The sequence below is a fragment of the Trachurus japonicus genome, chromosome 1 (genome assembly GCF_045865225.1).
Source record: "Trachurus japonicus isolate A0001 chromosome 1, Traja_1.0".
In the NCBI taxonomy this organism is placed as follows: domain Eukaryota; kingdom Metazoa; phylum Chordata; class Actinopteri; order Carangiformes; family Carangidae; genus Trachurus; species Trachurus japonicus.
Window position 1 is genome coordinate 20,055,972 of NC_140907.1, and position 23,020 is coordinate 20,078,991.

The window sequence follows — 23,020 nt, forward strand, 5'->3', positions numbered from 1 at the left end:
ATTCATTCATCCCCTCCTCTATTAGGATACTCAACCTGTTGGAACAGGGTCGATGATGTTGTGATGGTGGTGATGGTGATGATGATGATGATGGTGGTGATGATGATGATGATGATGATGTTGATGTTGGTGATCCTCACTGTGGCTGACACTCACTTGAACTGCCTGTTGTTGTTTATGTGATAGCTGTGATCTGTTGTATGTGTGACGATTGCATGTATAGTAATGTTTTTTAATTTTTCTACACCTACTGCAAACAAATTGCCCAAGCTGGGACAAATAAAATTACTTGACTTGACTTGACTTGACCACACCACCACTTGTTTTCTTTTTGATCGACACTTAATGAACTTAAACAACTGAACAAAGAGTGGGCTGTCCGGGAAACCGAAGTCAAGGGAGACGGCCGGAGCCGACCCATGGACAGGGCGCACAGCTAACCTGGGTGAGTTTTCCCACAACACACGACCCCACTCCAGATAGGAAACGACTACACTCACCCAGGGAATTAACTTCACTTACAAGTCGATGCATCACACAGGGACTGGTAGGTTCATGTTAGGTTCTGGGCTAACCTTTGGGAGGGGGTTTCGATTAGGTAGAGCCGAGGCGAGCCTAGCACCGTAACAGTACTATAGTTTTAGATCTTTCTGTATCATTGTATCTTAATGTTTAAAATTTGGCATTTTGATTTTTATATTTTGTTTGCTTTTTCTTTTTTCCCCCCTTTCCATCATCAATGTTAATTCTGTAACTAAGTGTAATGTCAGATGAAATATCAGCAGCAAATCTTAGACCTGGCTATAAAAGATTTTCAAAAGGAATATTGGAAACATGTCATTTAGATGTGGTTGACTTTCCTTCAGGGGAACAGTCATAAAAAAAAGTTGTGCTTGCGTTGTTTCTTTAATAAAGGAGCTTTGACTTAATTTCTGTGGAGCTATTAATCAGTAAATACTGTTATTGTTAACAGTTGTGTTGTCCATACAGCCGTTTTACTGTTTTTCTTTTGTGTTGAGACAAGAATTACATTAATACAATACAATCTAAAGTGCAAATCAAATATTGAGTGTTTGCTCATTTAAATCTCAAGGGAACAAAGTCTGAGGCACTAAATTAAAAGACTTTGTTTTTTGCAAATACACATTGTATATAAATCACTCTTATTACTTCAAGTTTCCCTTTGAAGAATTCAATTTACAGTATAGGTAGTATTAATAAATCTTTAATACTATGATGTTGTTGAATGCCCTAAACACATTATATGATGTCATATACAGCATCAACAGTATACATGAGATATATTTCATACAGCATAACATATCTGTTAAATGTTAACGTATAGGACTTGAGTAAAGTGTTCTTTAATAATTTGTCTAATTACAGTACAGACTCCCAACCTGTGGATTACAGGATAAAATGTGAAATCCATAACTGATGAAGATTGTTACAATATCCTTCCAGCCAACCAATATTCCCTGCATTAAATATAAACTGCGCATGAATTCACACAGAACAAACTGTTGGAAGTTTCTCTGCATGGCTGAACATGTGCCAGGGACAGAGTTTACTACCACTGCTCTTCAATGTCCTCTATGGTCTCTGGCAGGCACCTGTTGCGTGTCTCTGCCAGCGTTCTCGCCACCGCTGCCCCGACCACAGCTACCAAGCACAGGACAACTTGGGGCAGTTCCTTCCAGACATCATCCAGTAGGAGGATCAAAGGAGCCACAGCAACACCCAGCCGCCCCATGAAGGAGTTATAGCCCATACCGTTCTGCCTGGAAGAAAGGTATTATTTTAGTATTTGTTGGTAGAAAACACCCCCATCACTTCAGGGTCCTGCAGTGTCAATATAGCACAAGTTGTTTAGACAGATAAAGTGTATTATTACCTTACAACAGTAGGATAGAGCTCGGAGCAGTAGAGCACAACAGTTGCAAAGGATGCTGAAGAAAACCCTTTTCCAATCACTGCTACCACTGTTCTCACAACAGACATATCTGAGACAAGAACATCAGTTAATCAATGCAGGTTAAAAATGAAAATGCTAGTCCTGTGAATAATGACAGACAACGCTGTTACTGAAACAACATTTTCCCCAATCCTGTGTTCTAAGTATGTTGAAGTGAATAATTATCTTCATTACCTTTAGGTACCACAATGTTGATTCCAATACAGATGGCAGCCAACAGCAAAGCTCCCACCTCGGTGCGCCGCCTGCCGATCTTGTCCAGTAAGTAGTAAACTGATATTTTGGCTGGGAGCTCAATTAAAGCGTAGGTCAACTGAGTGAGATAGATATTGAGCCCAAAGCCCGAGATATTCAAGCTGATGCCATAAAATGTAGTAGCCACACAAAACCTAGAGGCAAAGAAAGTGCAAACTCATGAAAGCATCTGTTGAGACACCGTAATGCATTTTCATCTGGATCTTTTATAACTCTTTGACCAAAACACAACACATCATATATTTTACAACCTAAAACCACAGACCATGTCTCATTGGGAATACAGACCACAATGTACCAGTGCGCAGAGCCAGTTTCCTCATCTTGGTTGTTCGTATCAGATCGAGGTAGGAATAGGTCCGGTCTCTTTTCTCTGTCACAACAATAGTGGACAGTGTCTGAAAAAATGCAAACCAGCATTATTCTGTCAGCCTCACTCCAAACCACTGTATTGATCGTGTTGATTTCAATGGATCTCTTAGACCTGCAGTATCATACTTTTATCTTGCTCCTTTGGTATGAAGAGTCAGGGTTTATGTAATATGATGCCTGTAACATCTGGCCAGGGACAACAGATGAAAACTAGCCTTACTGGCTAACTCTGGCTCACTTGCAGTTTTTCTGTTGATGAGTGTTGCACTGTCCCTCTCAAATAAACCAATAAATTAAAAAAAAAAAATTAATTAATGTTTGAGGTGAAAACTTTCTCATAAACCTTTCTTGATGCCTCTGTGGTGAAGATTTTGATGTGGTCTTATTTTGTGGAAGTCTGTTAGATTGATTAGTGTGACCTATTGAACCCAAATCTGTTTGAAGTGAGGATGACCAGATGACCACAAGATAACCATGTGATTTATGAAAGTATTGTAAATGCCTGTAGGGTAACATTTGAAAAAATAAGTGTTGTATCTTGATTGCTTTATTGCCTGCATCTTATGACTGCATGGAGACTGCCAGAGGCTTAAAAGTCAGTATACAAAGGGGCTGCAACCACTGCTCAGTGGGCACAACCCTGAGCTACTACTGCCATGTGGTTTTGTGTTGTGTCCTTCCCGACAGAGAATGAAATCATTGCGCATGATATTTCACTGGTCTTGTTTTTTGACTACCAACAGGCAGACCTAAAAATGTCCACAACACCTCAAAGGCACATCTGTCATTAACGCCACTATACTCCTATGTGCTGTAGCCTACTCTGTCTCCATCACTATGCCTTGCTGCCCTCTTCAACTTTGTCACAGTGATTGCTGGTTAATGTAAAATGCATCAGCACACAGGTGATGCAATGTCACCACAGACACCAGATTTGACAGAGAGATTAACCAGCATTGTGTGAACTCAATGGGCCCTATGCACAGCGCCACTACTTCCTGAACTTAATGCTGCTCCTTTATTTCCTGTCTGTGTGTCTGACCATTGTGACTACTCAGACACACCTGGATTAATCAATAATTTGTTTGTCCAATAATGTAAGACAGGAAACAAAGGAGCAGCATTACGTTCAGGAAGTAGTGGAGCTGTGCATGGAGCCCATTGCTTGAATGCAACAGACAGATGCTAACCTCTGTTTTAAGAGTGTGGATTGACTCCTCTGTTCCATTCATCATGGCACATTTTTTCAGATAAATCTGAGCTTGCTCCAGTTTTCCGTTGGCAATGAGCCACCGAGCCGACTCTGGCATCCACCTAATGTTGAAAGAAAAGATGTTTTTTAGTCCTGAATGTTCACCAGAAATATTGAGCTGTGGTTGGACACTTGTAAGATATAAGCAACACACAAAGGGAGAAGGGACTGTCTGCCCATTGACGGCACATCACCAAGTCCTTATTGATCAAAAGCCAATCATGCTATCCTTTTCTTTCTCCTGGAAGACATTGTCTTAATACGTTTTTGGTAATTGTAATATGTGGCTACAGGGTTTACTTAAATGTTAGACATTGTCAATCCCATTGAGTTTAATTGTTTGATGAGAAGATGTCGATGTCAGAGTCGTACCTCCAGGTCATTATGGCCAAGATTACAGGTGATGATACACTAACAATCAGTAACCTCCAGTCATTCACAAGATAGGCAATGCCTGCAAATACTGTGCTCCCAAATGTCCATGACAAGCTGTCGATCATTCCCACCAGCTTCCTGTGTTCAACGTCCACCCACTCCACACCTGTAAAAAAAAAAAAAACCCCAAAAAACCAAACAAGCACCATATAACTTACTTTCAAAAGATGACAAGTCATAGTCTCTGTAGACCTGCATTAGGGTTTCTGGGGTGATGTATTGAGATACAAAGCAGAGATTATTTACTAAGGACAGTCGAGACGATGACGATGCCAGTGATGCAGAACCCAGTGAAGAACCTCAGCACTGCGAACATCACATAGGATGAAGAAAAGGCACTTGCAATGGCAAACAGCATTCCAGACACATAGGACACCAACAGCATGATCCTACGGCCGAACCTGTGAAAAATATGGACGTGTCTAATTGGTTGGAAGCTGAAGTTATCATCTATCTTAAAGGGATAGTTCACCCAAAATTCAAATTTCAGAGTTACAGGGGGACTGAGCAGCAGTATTTGTCCATATAATGGTTGTGAATGGTGCTCACTTTTCTTCGTCCAAAATGACACACCAAAAAACATCCAAATACCTCCATACTGCTTGTCTGTAATGTCCCTCTTGTATTGAAGCCCCGACATGAGAAATTGTTCCGAAAAAAAATTAATAAGTCTATATTTCAAGCTTGTTTGTAGCGGAAGCTCCCATTGTCTCAGTTCACTGCTCTTCCTGTGTCAGTGCAAATCACACTGACTGGCGGAACAATTTCTCATGTCGGGGCTTCAATACAAGAGGGACATTACAGACGAGCAGTATGGAGGTATTTGCATGTTTTTTGGTGTGTTTTTGGACGAAGAAAAGTGAGCACCATTCACAACCATTATATGGACAATTACTGCTGCACGGACCCCCCCCCCCCCCCGTAACTCAGAGAAGGCATGGAGGACTCTGAAAATTCCCCCAGCCCTTAGTCGAAAAAAAGTTGTAAACTGTGATACCTACTTGTCACTCAAACTTCCAAAGGTCATAGCTCCAAACATCACTCCGATGAAGAAGATGGTCGCAGTTGCTTTGTTTTTCCCTCGTTTGTCGCACACCAGGTCCCACTTGGACAAGTAGGTAAAGGAAGAGGACAGATGACTTCTTCAGATCACTTATATCGTTAAGTTTGCCTTATTTACAACTAAAAAAAAGTCAGTCACCTGTGAAGTCAGAGTAGATTTGAAGGTGGTGTTATCGTACACCCATCCGGTCTGGCACAGCACTCTGGGCAGGTCAGAGCTGTTGGACGGGTTGAGCAGCAGATCATACTGAGGCTCTTCGAACATCTCACAGGAGCTTAGAGTCCCGTCCTCCTGGACAGGAATACTGACAACAAGCCTCTGCGCCTGCGATAAATTCCTAAAATTATCTCCATCGTCTAGCAAGCTAATGTCACAGTGGTGAGAAGGAACTGCTGCTATGAAGTTGGTCAGCACGAAGTGGCATGGCAGTGTGAAGCGGCCAATGAAGCTGATCACAATGATCATTTTCTGAAATCTTCCAAATCCATTGATATCAGCAAGGATGTTCTCAAACTTCATTGTGGCTGCTCACTGTGTTTAAAATGTCTTCCTTTGAGATTAAAAAAGAAAAACTTCTCACACACCCACGCCTGGACACTTTGAATGAAGTGAACTGCAAACTCGAATCAAAGACGTGATAAAGAAACCTTTGGAATTTGACCTCCCAAGAGCTGCTGTGTTAAAGCAGAGATGGGTGAATGTTTTACCTCACTTAACCACTAAAACAACTTGTCTGTGGGGCTGTGAAACATTTGTGGTAATAGTTAAAGCACAATCCTCATTTCACCCTTCGCAGAAATGAGTCATTTCATTAAAGCTTCAGTTGGTAACAATTATTCAGTCATATTTGCTGGAACTGTCACTATATTCTGATGGTCAGACATTAAATGAGTAATTTAGGACAAAATCCAACTCCTCTGGCTCCACCTACAGCCTGTAATCGTATTTGCCAAAATCCACCGCGACCGACGATTCTCCACCAGTCAGGTAGAGGGAGCAGGAGGAGCAGCCAATCGCCGCTCCTACACGTCGTGCTATGGATACGGTACATCTTCTGTGGGTGCGTTTATGGCTACTTTGTGTGTGTCTGTGTGTGTGTGGGGCGCTTGGCAGAGGTTCATAAAAGGACCTGACGGAGTATTGTCTTGAAATTTCCGACCAAGTCGCGGAGTTTACTTTCACTTTCGTCAACTTACCAACTGGAGCTTTAAGGTTCAATATATTAAAGGACAATTCCAGGCGAATTCAACTCGGGGTGTATTTTCCTATCATTTTAGGTCTAAAAGAATGAATCTGAAGATTTTCAGTTTAATTGCTCCTGTTTTGCGGTAGTTGTGTCTGTCCCCGCATCGCCACGGCAGCAATGAATGGGAGTGGATGTAAGTTCCGCTGTTTAGGCTGTTTACAGCCCTCAAAGCCGCAATTTTTTTCCACAGACAGCGTCTCCCTTCAAAGTCTCCCGGAGTCTCGCGCGAGCCCGAAGTTGCAGTGCTGGTGTATTCAGGCGCAGTAGGAGCTACCGCTTCAGGTGGCTACTCAAACATGCGCCGAGAAGTTTTTTTTACTTGAAGCAAGTAAAGAGTTGATATTCCTGTGTTTATGACACAAACGGTAGCTTTTCCCACTGCACCTGAACACACCGAGCACGGCAACTGGGTCTCGCGCGAGACTCCGGGAGACTTTGAATTAGATCTAGTTTTACAAACATGTCGGCTTGCTTGAAGTAAATAAACTTCTCGGTGCATGTTTGAGTCGCCATCTGACGCTGTCTGTGGAAAAAAATTGCGGCTTTGAGGGCTGGAAACAGCCTAAACAGCGGAACTTACATCCACTCCCATTCATTGCGATGCGGGGACAGACGCAACTACCGCAAAACAGGAGCGATTCATTCTTTTAGACCTAAAATAATAGGAAAATACACCTCCGAGTTGAATTCGCCCGGAATTGTCCTTTAACATATGTTTATACTTCATGTATTTGTTCTTTGAAATTCTTAGCTTCTTACTCCTCATCTCATGTTTTTTTGCTTTGTCGGACATGGCGCTCATTTTACAATCCAATCTAATGTGCAAATCAAATATTATTATTAAGAGGGTTATTGGCTATCAAATTAGTAAAATATCAATACAATAATAGTGTGGTGACGTAGGGACAAGGGCGGGGACTGCTAACTCCATCCGCTGACAGGAAGTTAGCCAAAACGACCGGATCGCTTACATCTGCTTTAAGTTAATAATTATAAACAAAATAACATTATCAATAGCTGCAAAGTTGAAGGATTTAGAAGTTCTACTGCGTAGAGGTTGGCATATAGCCTCGTAAACCAGCCTCTCGCGGAAGTGCATTTCATTTCATTCCGAGGGAGAGTCTGGCCTCATCCCCATTCTAAGCGTTTGGACTGAAACCCTCAGAAGGCCGAGCCAATCAGCGTCGCCCGCTGTGATTGACACAACACGTTGGCCAATCAGGGACCGACTGGTGCAACGCCCCGTCACTACACCAACTTGCTGATTGGCTGAATGGGGTTGTCTGTCAACGCTACTACCAAAGATATTAAACCGTCTTTGCTACTACTCCCGCCCAGCTCCCGCCCACCCCAAACGCTTAGAGGGGGGATGAGGCCAGACTCTCCCGAGAAATGAAATGAAATGCATTTCCGCGAGTGGCTGGTTTACGAGGCTAGTTGGCATACTCACTATTGTACAACATTAACAGACGAGTAAAGTTTCAAGGAAGTTTATTGGACACATCTAGAAAATCAAATAACAAAACATGAAACTAATACCCCTTTCCCACTGGTCAAAAAACCCATTAAAACCCGCTAACAATCGGCTTTTGGTGGCAGTGGGAAAGGCGCACCGAGCGTTGACGCGGGTCAAACGACTCGGCAAGCGACGCGGTTTAAAATCGGCTCCGATCGGCTTGCAGTGGGAACGCCAGACCCGGGTCAACCCGCTAATTTACGTGATGACGTTGAGCGTTACGTGACGCCACGTCATCGCGCTGGTCGTGTCTCATATCTCACTGTGTTTAAAATGTCTTCCTTTGAGATTAAAAAAGAAAAACTTCTCACACACCCACACCTGGACACTTGTACCCCTTTCCCACTGGCCAAAAAACCCGTTTAAACCCGCTAACAATCGGCTTTTGGTGGCAGTGGGAAAGGCGCACCGAGCCGCGTCGACGCGGTCAAACGACTCGGCAAGCGACGCGGGTTAAAATCGCCTTTAATCGGCTCGGCTCTGCTCGGCTTGCAGTGGGAACGCCAGACCCGCGTCAACCCGCTAAATTACGTTATGACACTGAACGTTACGTGACGCTACGTCATCGCGCCGGTCGCGTCTCATATCACGTACCAAAACAAAGCTCTGCTCCGCTCTGCTCTCATCCGAGACTGGGATCAAAAGATCAGAGAACACTGACCAAAAACGATAGAAAAAAAGAAAAGAAAAGAAGCGACAGTCTGTTTAACTGACGTGTTGTGCCGCGGACGTCCGTCATCCGGCCGCAGCAGACTCTCTGTCCTCCGCGGTCCTGGTGCTCCGCGGCGGGCGGCTGTGGCATGACTGTGTGTGTGTCTTGCACCGCGGATGAGAGCGGGGCGACTGGTTTATGCTCTGTCTGACTCCTCAGCGGGGGTCTACGAAGGAGTAAAAAGTAGGGAAACATGTTGCTAGGCAACCATGTCAACCACACATTCTATGATTATTTCATTATCACGAGAAAACGGTCTTTGTTATCTCGAGATAACGAAATAATAAGTCGTTATCACGAGAAAACGATAATAAAAAAATTTATACGGACTTGGCCCTTTAGGGCTTCCGTACTTTTTTCCCCAGCGGCGGCAGCGGCCGGGCTCACACACCCTCACTGCCAGGATGTCCTTCCCCGGGTGTGTGAGCCACCTACGGCCGGGCACCGGGGTCTGTGGAGCGGGTTGATGAAGCCTGGTTGTCCAGACCAGCAATTGCTCTGGTCCCGACATGATTCACTCACAACACTGCGGCTGTAACGTTATGTTGTGTGTGTTGTAGCCTACTTTTCACGGTTAAATTATCACCGCGACACACACACAGAGCGGCGAGTCAGTTAATACGTAGTAGCCCCCTGCTACGAACATACAGCGGCTAACCAGCTGCTACTTCCCTGTAAGCAGAAGCGATTGCACCGGGGAAACATGTTGCTAGGCAACCATGTCAACCACACATTCTATGATTATTTCATTATCACGAGAAAACGGTCTTTGTTATCTCGAGATAACGAAATAAATTAATTCGTTATCACGAGAAAACAGACTTTGTTATCTCGAGATAACGAAATAATAAGTCGTTATCACGAAAAAACGATAATAAAAAAATTTATACGGACTTGGCCCTTTAGGGCTTCCGTAAAAAAGTAAGCAAAAAAAAAAAAAATCCGGCACAAGAAAAAAAAAAAAAAAGTCAGATGAAAAAAAAAAAAATCCGGCACAAGAAAAAAAAAAAAGTCAGGCAAAAAAAAAAAAAAATCCGGCACAAGAAAAAAAAAAAATCCAGCACAAGAAAAAAAAAAAAAACCAGGCAAAAAAAAAAAACTGCAGAGGCTTGACCACGTAGCCTACCACAACAAAGCGACTGTCGGCTCATGACAGCAGCAGAGTGACAGACAGGCCAAACTCTGCAGCGCCATAAAAGTGAACAATAAAGCCGATTAACTTTGACTCAATGCCGGAGTATGACAATGAAAACACGAATCACTTCCGTGTCCAACTCCTGTTGCTAACGTACAGCAATCAGCAATGCATGTTCTTCATTGCTGTCCCCCATATCTACAGTATGGCTGCCCCCCCCAAAACAAACACAAACACACAATCATTTATAAGTTACATAGAGACGTTATATGAGCTACAGTAACGTTTAGCGTGACTAAACGTGACTGGAGACACCTCCGTGATTAGACCACCGCGATCCAGGTCTCTGCCTCCTCCTGTAGTATTTACAAATACAACTATACAGGCCTATCTCCTCTCCTCCTCTCCTGTAGTATTTGTAGTATTTACAAATACTACTACAAGAGCCTGTCTGTCACTCTGCTGCTGTCATGGAGCAGTCAGTCGCTTGTCGCTTTGTTGTGGTACGTGGTCAAGCCATAGGGTCAAGCCTGCAGTTTTGTTTTGTTTTTGCCTGGCTTTTTTTTTTTCTTGTGCCGGATTTTTTTTTTTTTTTTGCCTTACTTTTTTTTCTTTCTTGTGCTGGATTTTTTTTTTTTTTCCTGACTTTTTTTTTTTTCTTCTGCCGGATTTTTTTTTTTTCCACCTGACTTTTTTTTTTTTCTTGTGCCAGATTTTTTTTTTTTTTTTGGCTGTTTTTTTTTTTTTTTTTGGCTGGCCCTAATACTCCTTCGTAGGGGTCAGACTCGGCTCATTTTGGTCAATGGGAAAGGGGCCAAATGCCGATTGTTAGGGGGTCGACCCGCGTTTAAAAAACCCGCGTCGACCCGCTAATTTTAGTGGGAAAACGGCTTTGGAGTGAAGTGAACTGCAAACTCGAATCAAAGACCTGATAAAGAAACCTTTGGCATTTGACTTTCCCAAGAGCTGCTGTGTTAGCAAAGATGGGTTAATGTTTACCTCATTTAATCTCACCTTGGGGATTGTACTGCTCAGTTATTCAATCAGTTAATAAATGCATACAATCTTGCAGATGCAGGCGCAAGAGCTTCAGTTAATGTTCACATCAATCATCAGAATGGGGAAAATGTGATCTCAGTGACTGCTGGTGCGAAGTGAGTGAGTATTTCTGAACTTCCTGATCTCCTGGGATTTTCACACAAATATTGTCTAGAAATTTTACTCAGAAAACTAGAAGCCAACTTTTCTTATATTCAAGTGTAACGTATAGTGGTGGCAAAAATTATTAGCAACAACACACGGCATATTTAAGAGGTTTCCGTTGTTTTTGTTAAATTGGCCATTTTTCATCATTTTTGCTCTATAAACCATTGAATAGAGCCATCATAAGGAGATTTAGGTCATTTTCCTTACAAAAAAACAAGCTCAGCTTGTCACACAATCATGTTCCTTCACAGAAAAAGTCAAATTATTTACAAAGTCTGGACCGTAACCCCACCAAGCAAGGGGCGAGTTGGAAAATAAACTGGACAGATCTATTATGCAGTAGGTAGCAGAAGGCATGGGATAACATAAGGGTTGATCTCTCAGGAAATACTATGCCAGATAAATGTGCTGCTGTAATTGCTGCAAAAGGTGGACATACCAATGTTGGAGTTAAAAGTGGATAAAACAGTACTCACTTCATCTGATTGTGCTTAGGGCAAGCATCTGCAAATTTCATGAAAACTGAACATTCATGAAATGAAATCATGTTTTGGAGGCAAAAAAAGGTCAGGTATTTTCAGATCTGTCAGCTGTATACTACTGTGTTTTACTAATCACTCTACTTAAACACTGTAGCTTTGTTTTATTTTCCTATATTATTCTACTTTATACCATCTTCCACATGTTTTGAGCCTCATTTTATGTATTAAATGTGCCATATTATATGCATCTGAAACTATTACTTTAATGATATTATTATTACTATTATGTACATGGAATAAATGCTTCAAACACACAAGTGTTAAACAGTTGCATGTTGGTTTCAAATATTTATTGAGATTTGCTCAATGAATTTGTTACAAACCAGAGAAAATTTAGAATTGTACAATCAAATGTAATTTCGTTACTTGGAAAACTATTTGTTGTAAAGCAAAGTAAAGGAACAAACTCAATCCATCATTTGAATACATGTAAATACATTATCATAATACATAATCAGTCTTGTTACTTTGTGCGGTTAAAAAAATTCTGGGTTTTTTTTCTCTTTCAAACATCATACAGGACCCAACATATCAACATACTGTATCTCTATAAACTGTTTATAGAGATATTATATTGTATACATTTAAAACTAAGAAATGTAGTTTCCTGCTATAGGTGTTTTCACAAATATCCTCTTTTGAAGAATAGGAACAAATGAATGGGGTCATTGTGTGGCATGATTTGATCACTTTTATTGTAATGCTTATTTATTGTAAAATGCTGGAAAACTTGCATGATAATATACTAGTATTTTGTGAACAGCTTGTTTCTTCTGCTGTGTTCATACAGGCTTTTTGGTTGCAATGATATAAACATTCAAGGCGACGATTTCTCATCTGATGTGGAGACTGATCGTCTTCTGAAACACACACACACATAAAACGTTTTCATTTATTTTCCTGTGCTCATTATTTGGAAGCATTGTGAGAGTTATAAATAAGAACCAGCAGTACCTCGTCTGTTCCACGTCCTCAATTGTCTCTGGTAGACGGACGTTTCGTGTCTCTGGAAGAAAATATGCCGACATCCCTGCAGCAAAGGACACTAGGAAGAAAACAACACTTGGAAGTGAGGGCCACACGTCCTCCAGAAGCAAGATGAGTGGGGATATAGATACACCTAAACGCGCAACGAAGGAGCAGTAACCCAGTCCATTTTGTCTGTGAAACACAAAAACACATTTGTAGTGATACACAATTACAGCCCCCTTTAACACTGATGGATAAGGACTGACCTAAGGACTGTCGGGTAGAGCTCTGTTGTGTACAGAAATACAGCAGTAAAAGATGCCTCTGAAAACATCTTGCCCAGGGCTCCTACAGCTGTCCGATACATCCCCATTTCTGAAAGAAAAAAGTAAAACAACCACCATACAAGGTAGAGCTAAGAGTACATTTTACCTCCACCTCTTGTTGTATTTCAAGTTGTGTTGAATGTGAAAATTAGTCTTGTAAACAAGTTCTCCTTTGTACACACACACACACACCACAATAGGATCCCTGAGACTTTTACTTGCCTTGACTGTTATTGTTGATGTTTATCTATTTGTTGTAAATCAAATTCTCTTTTTTCTAGTGTCTGAGTTGTGAGCGGACAAAAAAGGTCTTTTAAGTTCAGCAAGTTAACTTTTTTTTTACTTATTTACTCGTTTCTTGGGTAATCAATAATCAAAAAATGATTTTATTCCAAGTTTAGCCTTTTCTGTTTTTGTTATCTGGATTACAAACGTATTATTTTATACAGACTAAAATGATTTAACTTTTCACCTGGACTTCCAAACTATTGTTTAGAGCAAAAATATAATTAATTAAAAATATTTAAAAAAAATTCACTGTAAGAGAAAGGACTTATAGTTTAAGGGTTTCATTTAATTTTAAACATGGAAGGGTGCAAACTATGAAAGGTTATTGTATTTCAGTTTATTGGGCGAAGCAGTGAAACAGTTTGAATGTAGAGATAAAGGGATGTCCAAACATGAAGCACTTTAGGATGTACAAAAATATAAGTTACAGGGAAGCAGGTGTTAAACCATAACGGACTGTTTACTGGGTATCTTAGTTTATCTATTATTTATTTATTTACTTACTACGTATTCATGTAGTTGGTTTACTGTTTTTGTTTTGTCTTCCTTGGTTAACTACTTAGAAGTATTATTGTCCAAACCTACATTTTAAAGAATTTATGGATTTGATAACAAATATAGATATATTGTATTAGTTATTTTATTAATTAATGGCAGCACATTTAAAGGGAGCCAAAGGATTAATTAATTTTGGTTGAATTATGGAGAAGGGGTGGGACTACATACATTTTTAACTTAAGCCCACTCCTTTTCAGACATGTGAAGAAAAGTCTGCAAAGTCCAGCTGCTTGCTTTCATTGTTTCCTTTTCTTTCTTTCTTTTTACTTACTCTATTTTACATGTTCAAAATAAAGATTTCATTCACCCTTATTCACCTTCATTCACCCTTGTTGTTGTTATAACCTCAGTTTTTCAAAATAAAAAGACAGACCTGAAATGATGATTTACCTTGAGGGATAAACATGTTGCAGATTATGCACAATCCGGCCAGAAAAAGTGCTCCAGCCTCACTCAGCCTTCGACCTACTGTTTTAAAACTAAAAAAGATCAATACTTTTGCTGGGATTTCAATTGCACCGTAGATGAACTGTGTGAGATAAATGTTCAAACCAAACCCACTGACATTCAAGCTGATTCCATAATAAGTGCAGGCCACTCCAAACCTATGAACAGAAAGCAAAACAGAGAGTTTATACACCTGATCCAGACTAGTTTCTGAATGGCTGCAAGGTCTTGAGCTGAAAATATCAACCAAGACTGCAGTTGTCTATTTCAGGACCTTGGAGTGTTTCAAGTTGAAGATACTGGACATGTCTCATGAGGTCCATAGAACAACTTTTTAAATGTTTCTAAGGCCTCAGTTGTTTGAAGGTGAAACCAAAATAAACATCGTTCTGTACCACACAATGCCAGTCAGTAGAGCCAGTCTCCTCATTCTGGGAGTCCTCACAAGGTCCAGATAGGAATATTTTCTGTTTTCATTTTCTACAAGTATGACTTTGGTCAGGAACTGAGAGGGGGAAGGAAAATGAAGAGTTAAATGTGCTGGGGCATCCATCTTTGATTAGTAATAAACAGATTATGTAAAAAAAAAAAAAAAGTTGTACCTCAGGCTTCAGGTCAGTCATGAACTGCTCTCTGTTGTTGATCTTTGCACACTTGCTGAGGTAATAATGAGCACTTTGGATCTTTCCGTTGCTCATAAGCCACCTGGCGGAGTCGGGGAGCCACCTGCGACAACATTTGCTTTGATAAACAGATCTTTCATCCAGACTTATGAGTCACATCCTCGCTTCATCAAAACTAACTGATCTTTAAACACTTTCATTATAACCTATGCCAATACATGGGACAATTATTTTTTATTACCACCAGCAGATCATTGCCAGAAGCATTGGGCTGGTTGCTACGGCGCTCAGGTGCCTCCAGTCATTCACAAAATAGGCCACAATGGGAAGCAGCGCAGTACCAACGCTCCAGTCCAGGCTCATGAAGACGCCCACTGCAGTTCGATGCTTGATGTCCACCCATTCAACGCCTAATATGAGCAATGATAATAAATGAGTCCTATTAAAATATACTTGAATATAATTATGATAGCCTAGTGGACAGTTTAGCAGACCCAACATCTTCTTGTTTGTATTCATTGTCGTGTTTATTTATGTATACACAAAAGTCAAACGATACGTAAACGTGTAATATAATTTAGTTCTGTAGAAGAATTACTTAATGAATCACTGAATACTTTCTACATGAATTGATGTTTGTTTTTGTTTTCCAAAACATACAACTACTAGAACACAAAGTAAAACTCACAAAGGGCAAGGGTGACTACACTTATTCCAGATAGTCCCAAACCAGTGAAGAACCTCATGACAGCAAACATGGTGAAATTGTAGGAGAAAGCACTTGCATATCCAAAGACTGTGGTTATCACATAGGACACGAGAAGCGCTCTTTTCCTGCCAAACCTTTGAGATAAAAAATAGTAATAATTGATCTCTTAATAATACGTTCAAATGTACAGTGTGAAAAAACAACAATGGTTTATAGATTTTCATTGAGTGGTTTTTAATGGTCAGTATACTGCATTGACTATAACTGAGACCTCACAGGACAACAGACTGGATTACAGACTCCATACAGGTGCAGAGAGGCTAATGTAAAATGAATCTATGATTATGAACGATTATGGTGATGATTCACCCATACACATGTATGAACACAAATATAAAGGTGCTTGATTTGAGAGCTTAAGACATGAACACCTATCACTAAGATATCCAAATACTGCTGCTCCGACCATGACTCCAGTGAAATAGATTGTGGCTGTGAGTCTGTTCACACTTCTCTTATCACAAACCAGATCCCACTATAAAGGAAAAACAGAAATCAGACTTTATTCAATGCTTTGTATGTGTAAAACAGTAATAATGAATAAATAAATAAAACTTACCTCTGTGGCCAGACTTGATTTGAAAGTGGTGTTATCATACACCCATCCATTCTGACATGGCACTGTGGTAATATTGGTGTTGGAGGAGTTGAGCAGCAGATGATACTGAGGCTCTGCAAACATCTGACAGGAGCCCAGGGTCCCGTCCTCCTGGGCTGGGATACTGACAACAAGCCGCTCCTGCAGGGATAAATTCCTAAAACCAGCTCCATCATCCAGATAACTGATGTCGCAGTGGTGAATGGGAATGGCTGCAATGAAATTGTTTAGCAGAAAGTGAAACGGCAGAGTCATACGAGGAATTATTAACATGATGATGATCCCCATCTGGAATTTCCCAAAGCCATCCACCTCTACCAGCACATTGTCAAACTTCATCCTGCGAATAAGCAATGCACTTCCAACACGTCACTCAGAGACAACTGCAAATATCACAAAGAACACAGGATGTGAGTTTGAAAGCTGCTAGCCCTTTGTATAAGGTGAAAAGCTGGAGGTTAATGATCAGCTCTTGTGTGTGTGAATGTGTCATAAGATAATGAAAACAAACAGTTTCTGCTCACTTGAGAGTGTGAAAATAGTCTGACAAGTAACATATTTTTTAAAAAATCAATAATTTCCCAATCACCATGTTAATACCATATACTCTATCACTGAGCAATACAAATCTCCACCTGGAAAGATTTAAGGGAGGATCGTTGTCTAAAGGTTAAACACACTTGCTTGTTGGAAGAAATCAATCGAATAAGTGTCACAAATATTCAAAGGTCACTGAACCTTTAAGAACTGCATATTTTCGGTTCAGGAATCAAATAACCTAAACAACTAACAATCAAATTACCATTAGAGATTTTCACATTATCTAATATCTGGTTTGGCTTAACTCTGTGTCTCTTGTTTAACAACCAGCAAGAAATTTATCTGGTGCAATACCAAGGAGAGACTTGTCTACTTGTACAACACATTTGCATTCAAAGGGAATTTAGGAATAAATTACACCACTGTATAATTTAAAATTGAATTAAATATATTGTTGAATGTCATTTTCATTTCATTTCAACACAGCAATGTTACTCCACTAATCCTTATTATTCAGAGATAATTTTAGGGACGTTAATTAGGGACTATGTGAACTATGGTTCACAAAGCTCTCACTGGCCTGGCAGCGAACAGTTTGATCTCAACAGTAAAATATTAATCCAAGACTCATTTAAACTCTGGATTCATTAAAGCTGGACTCTCACTTTTTGAGTTAATGAAAAACTTACATTCACCATAAAAAGATAATATCACCTATTACAACAAAGCCTGGTCCCCATCCATGCAATTTATCCAAAGCTGATCCCTCCAAACACTACACTGTTCATTCGTTTTTTTTTTATTCCCAACAAACTCAACACCCCTCAATATGCCTGCTCAATACCCCTTGTCCCAGTTCCACCCCCACTCTTTGTTTTGTAATGTTCTGTAATCCCCCCTTGTCCCATACTGTTCTGTACTTGTCTAAGTGTCCTGTAATGTGTGCATACATGTTCAATAAAAACATAATCAATACAAATAAAAAAATAAAGCTGGACTCTTTAATGTGTTAAAGTTTGATGGCAGCACTGAATACAGTAAAATCTCCAAAAAGCCAACAAGCTTATAAAAGATTCTTCACAGGGCAAACTTTATAACACACTTTACTATGTGTATGTATCAATCTATTCTAATGTCATGTAGAGTGGGTATTCATTGAGAATAAGTCTGGGAATATGACATACACATAATAATACAATATCTGTCATATAACAGTTTGATAAAAGCAACAATCACATTCTCATTTAGTTTATTTGTTACACTTTTCTTTGGTCTCTTCCTCTGTTGTTTTCAACTGTCCAACTCTCTGGGGTTCAGCACACAATTTAGACAGGACGACTCTGGACAGTTAAATTCTGACAGACTGTAGGTGCAAGCCAGTTGGTTCAAGTATTGAGTTTATCACAGTGTCATTGATACTGTCATTGTAACATCAATTCATCTTCAATTATAAACTTTAACCAGCTCTTAATAAATGTCAGAGAAACATTCTAGCATCAAATAGAGTTATGTTCATTGACTCTCCTTCTTCCTTGTTGATCTGCAATACAGATGAAACTTTAATCAGTCATGTTTTCAGGAGAGGACATTGGCAAAATATTCTAGTAACCTTGCTTGTTCAAAGTTAATTGGAATACACCGGTGAGGTGGGTAATTGTTTACAGTGCATGCAATCTTCTCTAAAAGTTGTTTCATCTTTACCTCGGTTTCTCAATGTCTTCGATGAACTCTGGCAGTATTGTGTTTAATGTTTCAGGCAGGAGTGATGCCACCAATCCAGATGCAATTGCTACTGCACAGTATGCGACCTGAGGGAGGAGTTGCCACACGTCCTCCAATAGCATGATGAGTGGGGATATGGACACGCCCAGTCGCATTAGAAATGAGGTGTAGCCTAAACCATTCTGCCTGAAAAAGCAAAGTCAGGGGTGAACTTGTGGTACATCTGCTGCCAGAAGAACAGAAGATCATTGTTATGAGACTGGTTACATGATTTTGCTGATGACTGACCGTACGACTGTGGGAAAGAGTTCAGTTGTAAAGAGAAACATGATTGTGAATGAGGCCTCTGACAGAGCTTTTCCAAGAACGGCCACCACAGTCCGAATGATCCACTGATCTGTGGAAAAATATGAAAAACTTTGGCCAAAAGTAATGTCGGGTATGTAGAAAAAAACCAAAAAAACAACCATATTAAATTATTAGATTAAAGCAAAAAAAAAAAAAAAAGACCTTTTGAAACAAACATGTTGATGAAGAGACAGAGCCCGGTCAGTAGCATGGCCCATGTCTGACCAGGCCTTCTACCAACTTTCTCCAGGAAGAAATACACACCGATCTTCATTGGCATTTCAATGGATGCAAATATAAACTGTGTGAGATATGGATTTAATCCAAACCCAGTGATATTTAGACTTATCCCATAATATGTAAATGCGACTCCATACCTAAAAAAGGAAAAGAAAACCTCTGTATTAATTTGTCGATTCTAACAGCAACATGGTGGGATTTTATTGGGGGGCCACTTGGTGTCAAACATTTTTCAATTAAATACCATATTGATATAGTATAAAAATGTAATTTATTCATAAAGACATATATCTTACATGATTCCTATGATTGAGTTGTGTAATTCAAATACATTATCACTATTTTCTAGTGTTTTCTAGTGCTTTAAAGAAATAAGTTTAGTTGTTTGTATAAGATATTTTAAAGCGCAGAATAATTGAAACCAAAAACAATCAATGTTTATCAGTGAACAAAAACAAACACAATAGTACAACAGTGCTGTTACAGTAAATATGTGCGTTACACAAGTCAAATGCTAATGAATAGCACATTGTACGACTTTGACAAAAGTATAGTTTGACTGCAGAACTGGAGCCAGGCAATCATTATCTTAGCATGAAACTAGAAACAGGAGGAAAAATCAAACCTGGCTGCATTCAAAGTTCAAAAAACCACCTACCCTGATGATCACTGATTAACATCCACAAAGAAACATGTGGAAAAAAAAAACAATTGGGACTTCAGAAGATACTAGAGGCTAGTTGTTTACCCTCATTACAGTCTATACCCCAGGCTAAGACAATCATTACCCAGAGGGTGATCTCTTCAAATTCACTTACCCCATCACCCCTGAGCATATAGCAAGTTTCCTAATTTGTGGAGTCCTGAAAAGATCAACAAAAGTGTACCGCCTATCTCCAGTTTCACTTTCTGCAGATTCAAGTAGTGTCTGTGAAGAATGAGGGTAAAAACACACAAATCCAGTCAGACAGTTCATTTTATTATTTTATGTAACTAATGCTTTTTGTTACTATTAGGTTGTCTGCTATCCAAAGTGAAAACAGCAGTGAGATATACATTTGGTGTGATGGTGGTCATGCAGGCTTTTCTGTTGTTCATTTCTGCACATTGCATGATGTAATCATGAGCAGCATCCGCCCTCCCACGAGCCATGAGCCACCGAGCAGACTCTGGAAGCCACCTGTGGACGTGTCACAGGTGAGTAGTGAGTGTCTCACCACTTTGTACCAGGAATCAGCTTTTCGTGCTGTTAAGTGTGAAACGTATGAAATGTAAATACCTCCATGCAATGATGGACAGTAACAGGGGTGAGGTCACTGCCAGAATGAGCATATTCCACTCATTTACAAAGTATGCAACTCCAACCAGAAGCCAGTTCCCAAGTGTCCAATCCAGACTTATGATTACACCAGAGAAAGTCCTGTGTTCAATGCTGAACCACTCCACATCTGCAGAAACATCACAAATAGAAAAAACAAACATATGTGAACCAAGCTACAACAATTTTTCTTTCTCATCTCAGTCAATTATTTACATTGTTTTAACACTATCCAACTTACTTAGAACAATGGAGATGATACTTATTCCTGCAAGTGACATCCCTGTGAAAAACCTCAGGATGACAAACATCGTATACGATGTGGAGAAAACACTTAGCACCGCAAACATCAGGGATGTTAGATAAGAAACCAGCAGAATCGGCCGTCGCCCAAACCTGTTCAGGAAAGGTAATGATGAATAAAAGTATCCTTCAAAGAGATTCATAGTCCACAGAAAATAATATATAACAGTAATAATAAGTCACATGATGGGAAATATTTTTCATGTGTGACCAAATAATTTCACATCCCATTCATTTATAATCAATTTCGTTTCTTTCTTTTGTTCTGATTTAATTGTTAATTTGTTTGTTTTTACACACTTCCTACTAAAGTTGTCATTTTTACTATAAAATTCATGATCAACAGCCACTTTTCTCTGAAGGTTTTGACCTCATCTGTTACAGAGAGTGAAGGATGTTACATACTGTGTTTTTTCACTGACAATCTTACCTGTCACTGAGAAAACCAAATAAAGGGGCTCCGAACATAACACCAATGAAGAAAACTGTGGCAGTTGCTTTGTTCATCCCTTTTCTGCTGCACACAAGATCCCACTAAATAGAAAATGTTTAAAACGTAACAATATATTGCATATAATAGGGAATATCACAAGCCCTAAACCACAATGATTACTTTTTGTCATGCATTATATTCACTGTACTGTTGTTTTATTCTAACACATTACATCATTGAGGATCAGATCACACTTTGAACTGAATGACACTTACCTCTGTTGCCAAAGTAGATTTAAAAGTGCTATTGTCATACACCCATCCATTCTGACACTGCACTGTAACTGTATCCTCACTGCTGTTGTCTGTAGACAAAAGTTGATATTGGAGCTGTGAAAACATCTGACAGGAGCTCAGAGTCCCGTCCTGCTCGGCTGGGATGCCAGCTGCCAGTTTCTGTTCTAGAGTTAAATTCCTGAAGATGCCCCCATCATCCAGAGCACTGATGTTGCAGTGGTGAGCGGGAACAGCTGCCATGAAGTTGTTCAGGAGGAAGTGGCATGGCATAGTAATTCGAGAGAAGAGCTGAATCAAGATTAACCTGATTTGGAATTTCCCAAATCCATTAATGTCTGAAAGTATGTTGTCAAATTTCATTTTGCTGCATCTGCGTAGAGTCAGAGGGGAGGAAATACGACGTAATCAAGGGATATATACCAGCCCGGTGTTAATCATTGTAGTTCTTCTGTTAAGACTTGTGGAGTTAGATAACATGGGGTGACCCTTTACTAGTGTTACTAGGCATGGGCCGGTTACTGATTTGACTGATTTACGAATTTTTGTCCCTCCAAACCAGTTGTCAAAGACAGACAGACGCCCTCATCAAGCGTATGTAGGATCTGGTATAAAAATCAGCCTACAGGTGGGATAAATTATGAATGGTCTGTAGGGTGAAGATCCCAAAATAGCAAACGTGGGACAATGACAGTTTTTATTTCGGACAATCATTACCAATGAGAGGGAGTCAAAGGTGTTGATAGGTTCTAAGTTTTAGAAAATTAACATGACTGTAGGTTATACTACTGGTGCTTTCATCCTCCAAATGCAAGACTGCATAACAAAGTAGAAAATGTCCTCACAGAAATCGTGAGAGTGAAGTTGGGGGCACTGGCAATGTATAATCTCTGTGAACATGGGAATTGAAAGAAATGTGGAAAACATCTGCACAACTCCAAAAGATCAGCTAATACAAAAAGGTCCAAGTGCACTGTAAAAAGGCGTATCACAAAAAAGAAAATAAAAGAAATAAAACCACATGTGAAAAAGTATGCAAAATTTATGGGGCAAAGGATAAAATCGCCTCTCAGCTTCCCTCAGCATGTAGACAGCATTATTGTAACACCTGAGAGTGCAGCAGTGAGGAGTCATCAGCGCTAAGCCGGTTAGCCTGTGTGTAACCAATTAACTGCCACTCCCGGAGGAGGGATGCACAAAGGAGAAACTTCAAGAGGCATAATTTACATCAAGGTCACATAACCAACTGTCAAAATATATACATCACAATAAACATTCAAAACACACATAAATACAGTGGTGGTTCAAATGCAAAGATAAGACACGTTAGGGGGTATGAATAAACCCCGATCGACAAAATTGTATAGAAAAGCCCAACTAATTTTGTATAATAAGTGCCGGTTTCTAATATGGGAATCGAACCCATGACCGTAAAATCAGGAGTCACACACTGGACAGACAGACACATGAGCATCTCTGTCTCTCTCAACACTGAAATAAAGGAGCTGTCAACCTGTCCATTTTGACTTTGTGTGA

The 23,020-nt window shown here is 40.0% G+C and overlaps 3 protein-coding genes across 4 annotated transcripts; all 3 read right to left on the minus strand.

The window, feature by feature from the left end:
• Window positions 1–1,136: 1,136 nt before the first annotated feature.
• On the minus strand, window positions 1,137–5,991 carry LOC146991805 (solute carrier family 22 member 7-like). Its single transcript, XM_085792021.1, has 9 exons — window positions 5,491–5,991; window positions 5,291–5,394; window positions 4,536–4,690; window positions 4,227–4,395; window positions 3,793–3,916; window positions 2,519–2,628; window positions 2,150–2,364; window positions 1,895–2,003; window positions 1,137–1,781 (listed from the first exon to the last, which is right to left on the minus strand). The coding sequence occupies exons 1-9, from the start codon at window positions 5,869–5,871 to the stop codon at window positions 1,571–1,573; spliced, it is 1,578 nt and encodes a 525-aa protein (XP_085648147.1). The 5' UTR covers window positions 5,872–5,991; the 3' UTR covers window positions 1,137–1,570.
• A 6,001-nt stretch (window positions 5,992–11,992) lies between these two features.
• LOC146991806 (solute carrier family 22 member 7-like) lies at window positions 11,993–16,705 on the minus strand. Of its 2 annotated transcripts, XM_085778739.1 has the most exons (10): window positions 16,249–16,705; window positions 16,061–16,164; window positions 15,609–15,763; window positions 15,162–15,330; window positions 14,900–15,023; window positions 14,693–14,802; window positions 14,241–14,455; window positions 12,945–13,053; window positions 12,664–12,870; window positions 11,993–12,569 (listed from the first exon to the last, which is right to left on the minus strand). In XM_085778739.1, exons 1-10 carry the CDS (start codon window positions 16,624–16,626, stop codon window positions 12,527–12,529), a joined length of 1,614 nt encoding a protein of 537 aa, XP_085634865.1. In that variant the 5' UTR covers window positions 16,627–16,705; the 3' UTR covers window positions 11,993–12,526. The 2 variants fall into 2 exon arrangements, with proteins under 2 accessions (XP_085634865.1, XP_085634873.1); XM_085778747.1 differs by lacking the exons at window positions 11,993–12,569; window positions 12,664–12,870 and having other exon boundaries at window positions 12,945–13,110; window positions 14,196–14,455.
• A 1,354-nt stretch (window positions 16,706–18,059) lies between these two features.
• Window positions 18,060–21,874, minus strand: LOC146991807 (solute carrier family 22 member 7-like). Its single transcript, XM_085778760.1, has 10 exons — window positions 21,467–21,874; window positions 21,189–21,292; window positions 20,697–20,851; window positions 20,417–20,585; window positions 20,194–20,317; window positions 19,956–20,065; window positions 19,060–19,274; window positions 18,838–18,946; window positions 18,529–18,735; window positions 18,060–18,367 (listed from the first exon to the last, which is right to left on the minus strand). Exons 1-10 carry the CDS (start codon window positions 21,845–21,847, stop codon window positions 18,340–18,342), a joined length of 1,602 nt encoding a protein of 533 aa, XP_085634886.1. The 5' UTR covers window positions 21,848–21,874; the 3' UTR covers window positions 18,060–18,339.
• Between the last annotated feature and the right edge of the window lie 1,146 nt (window positions 21,875–23,020).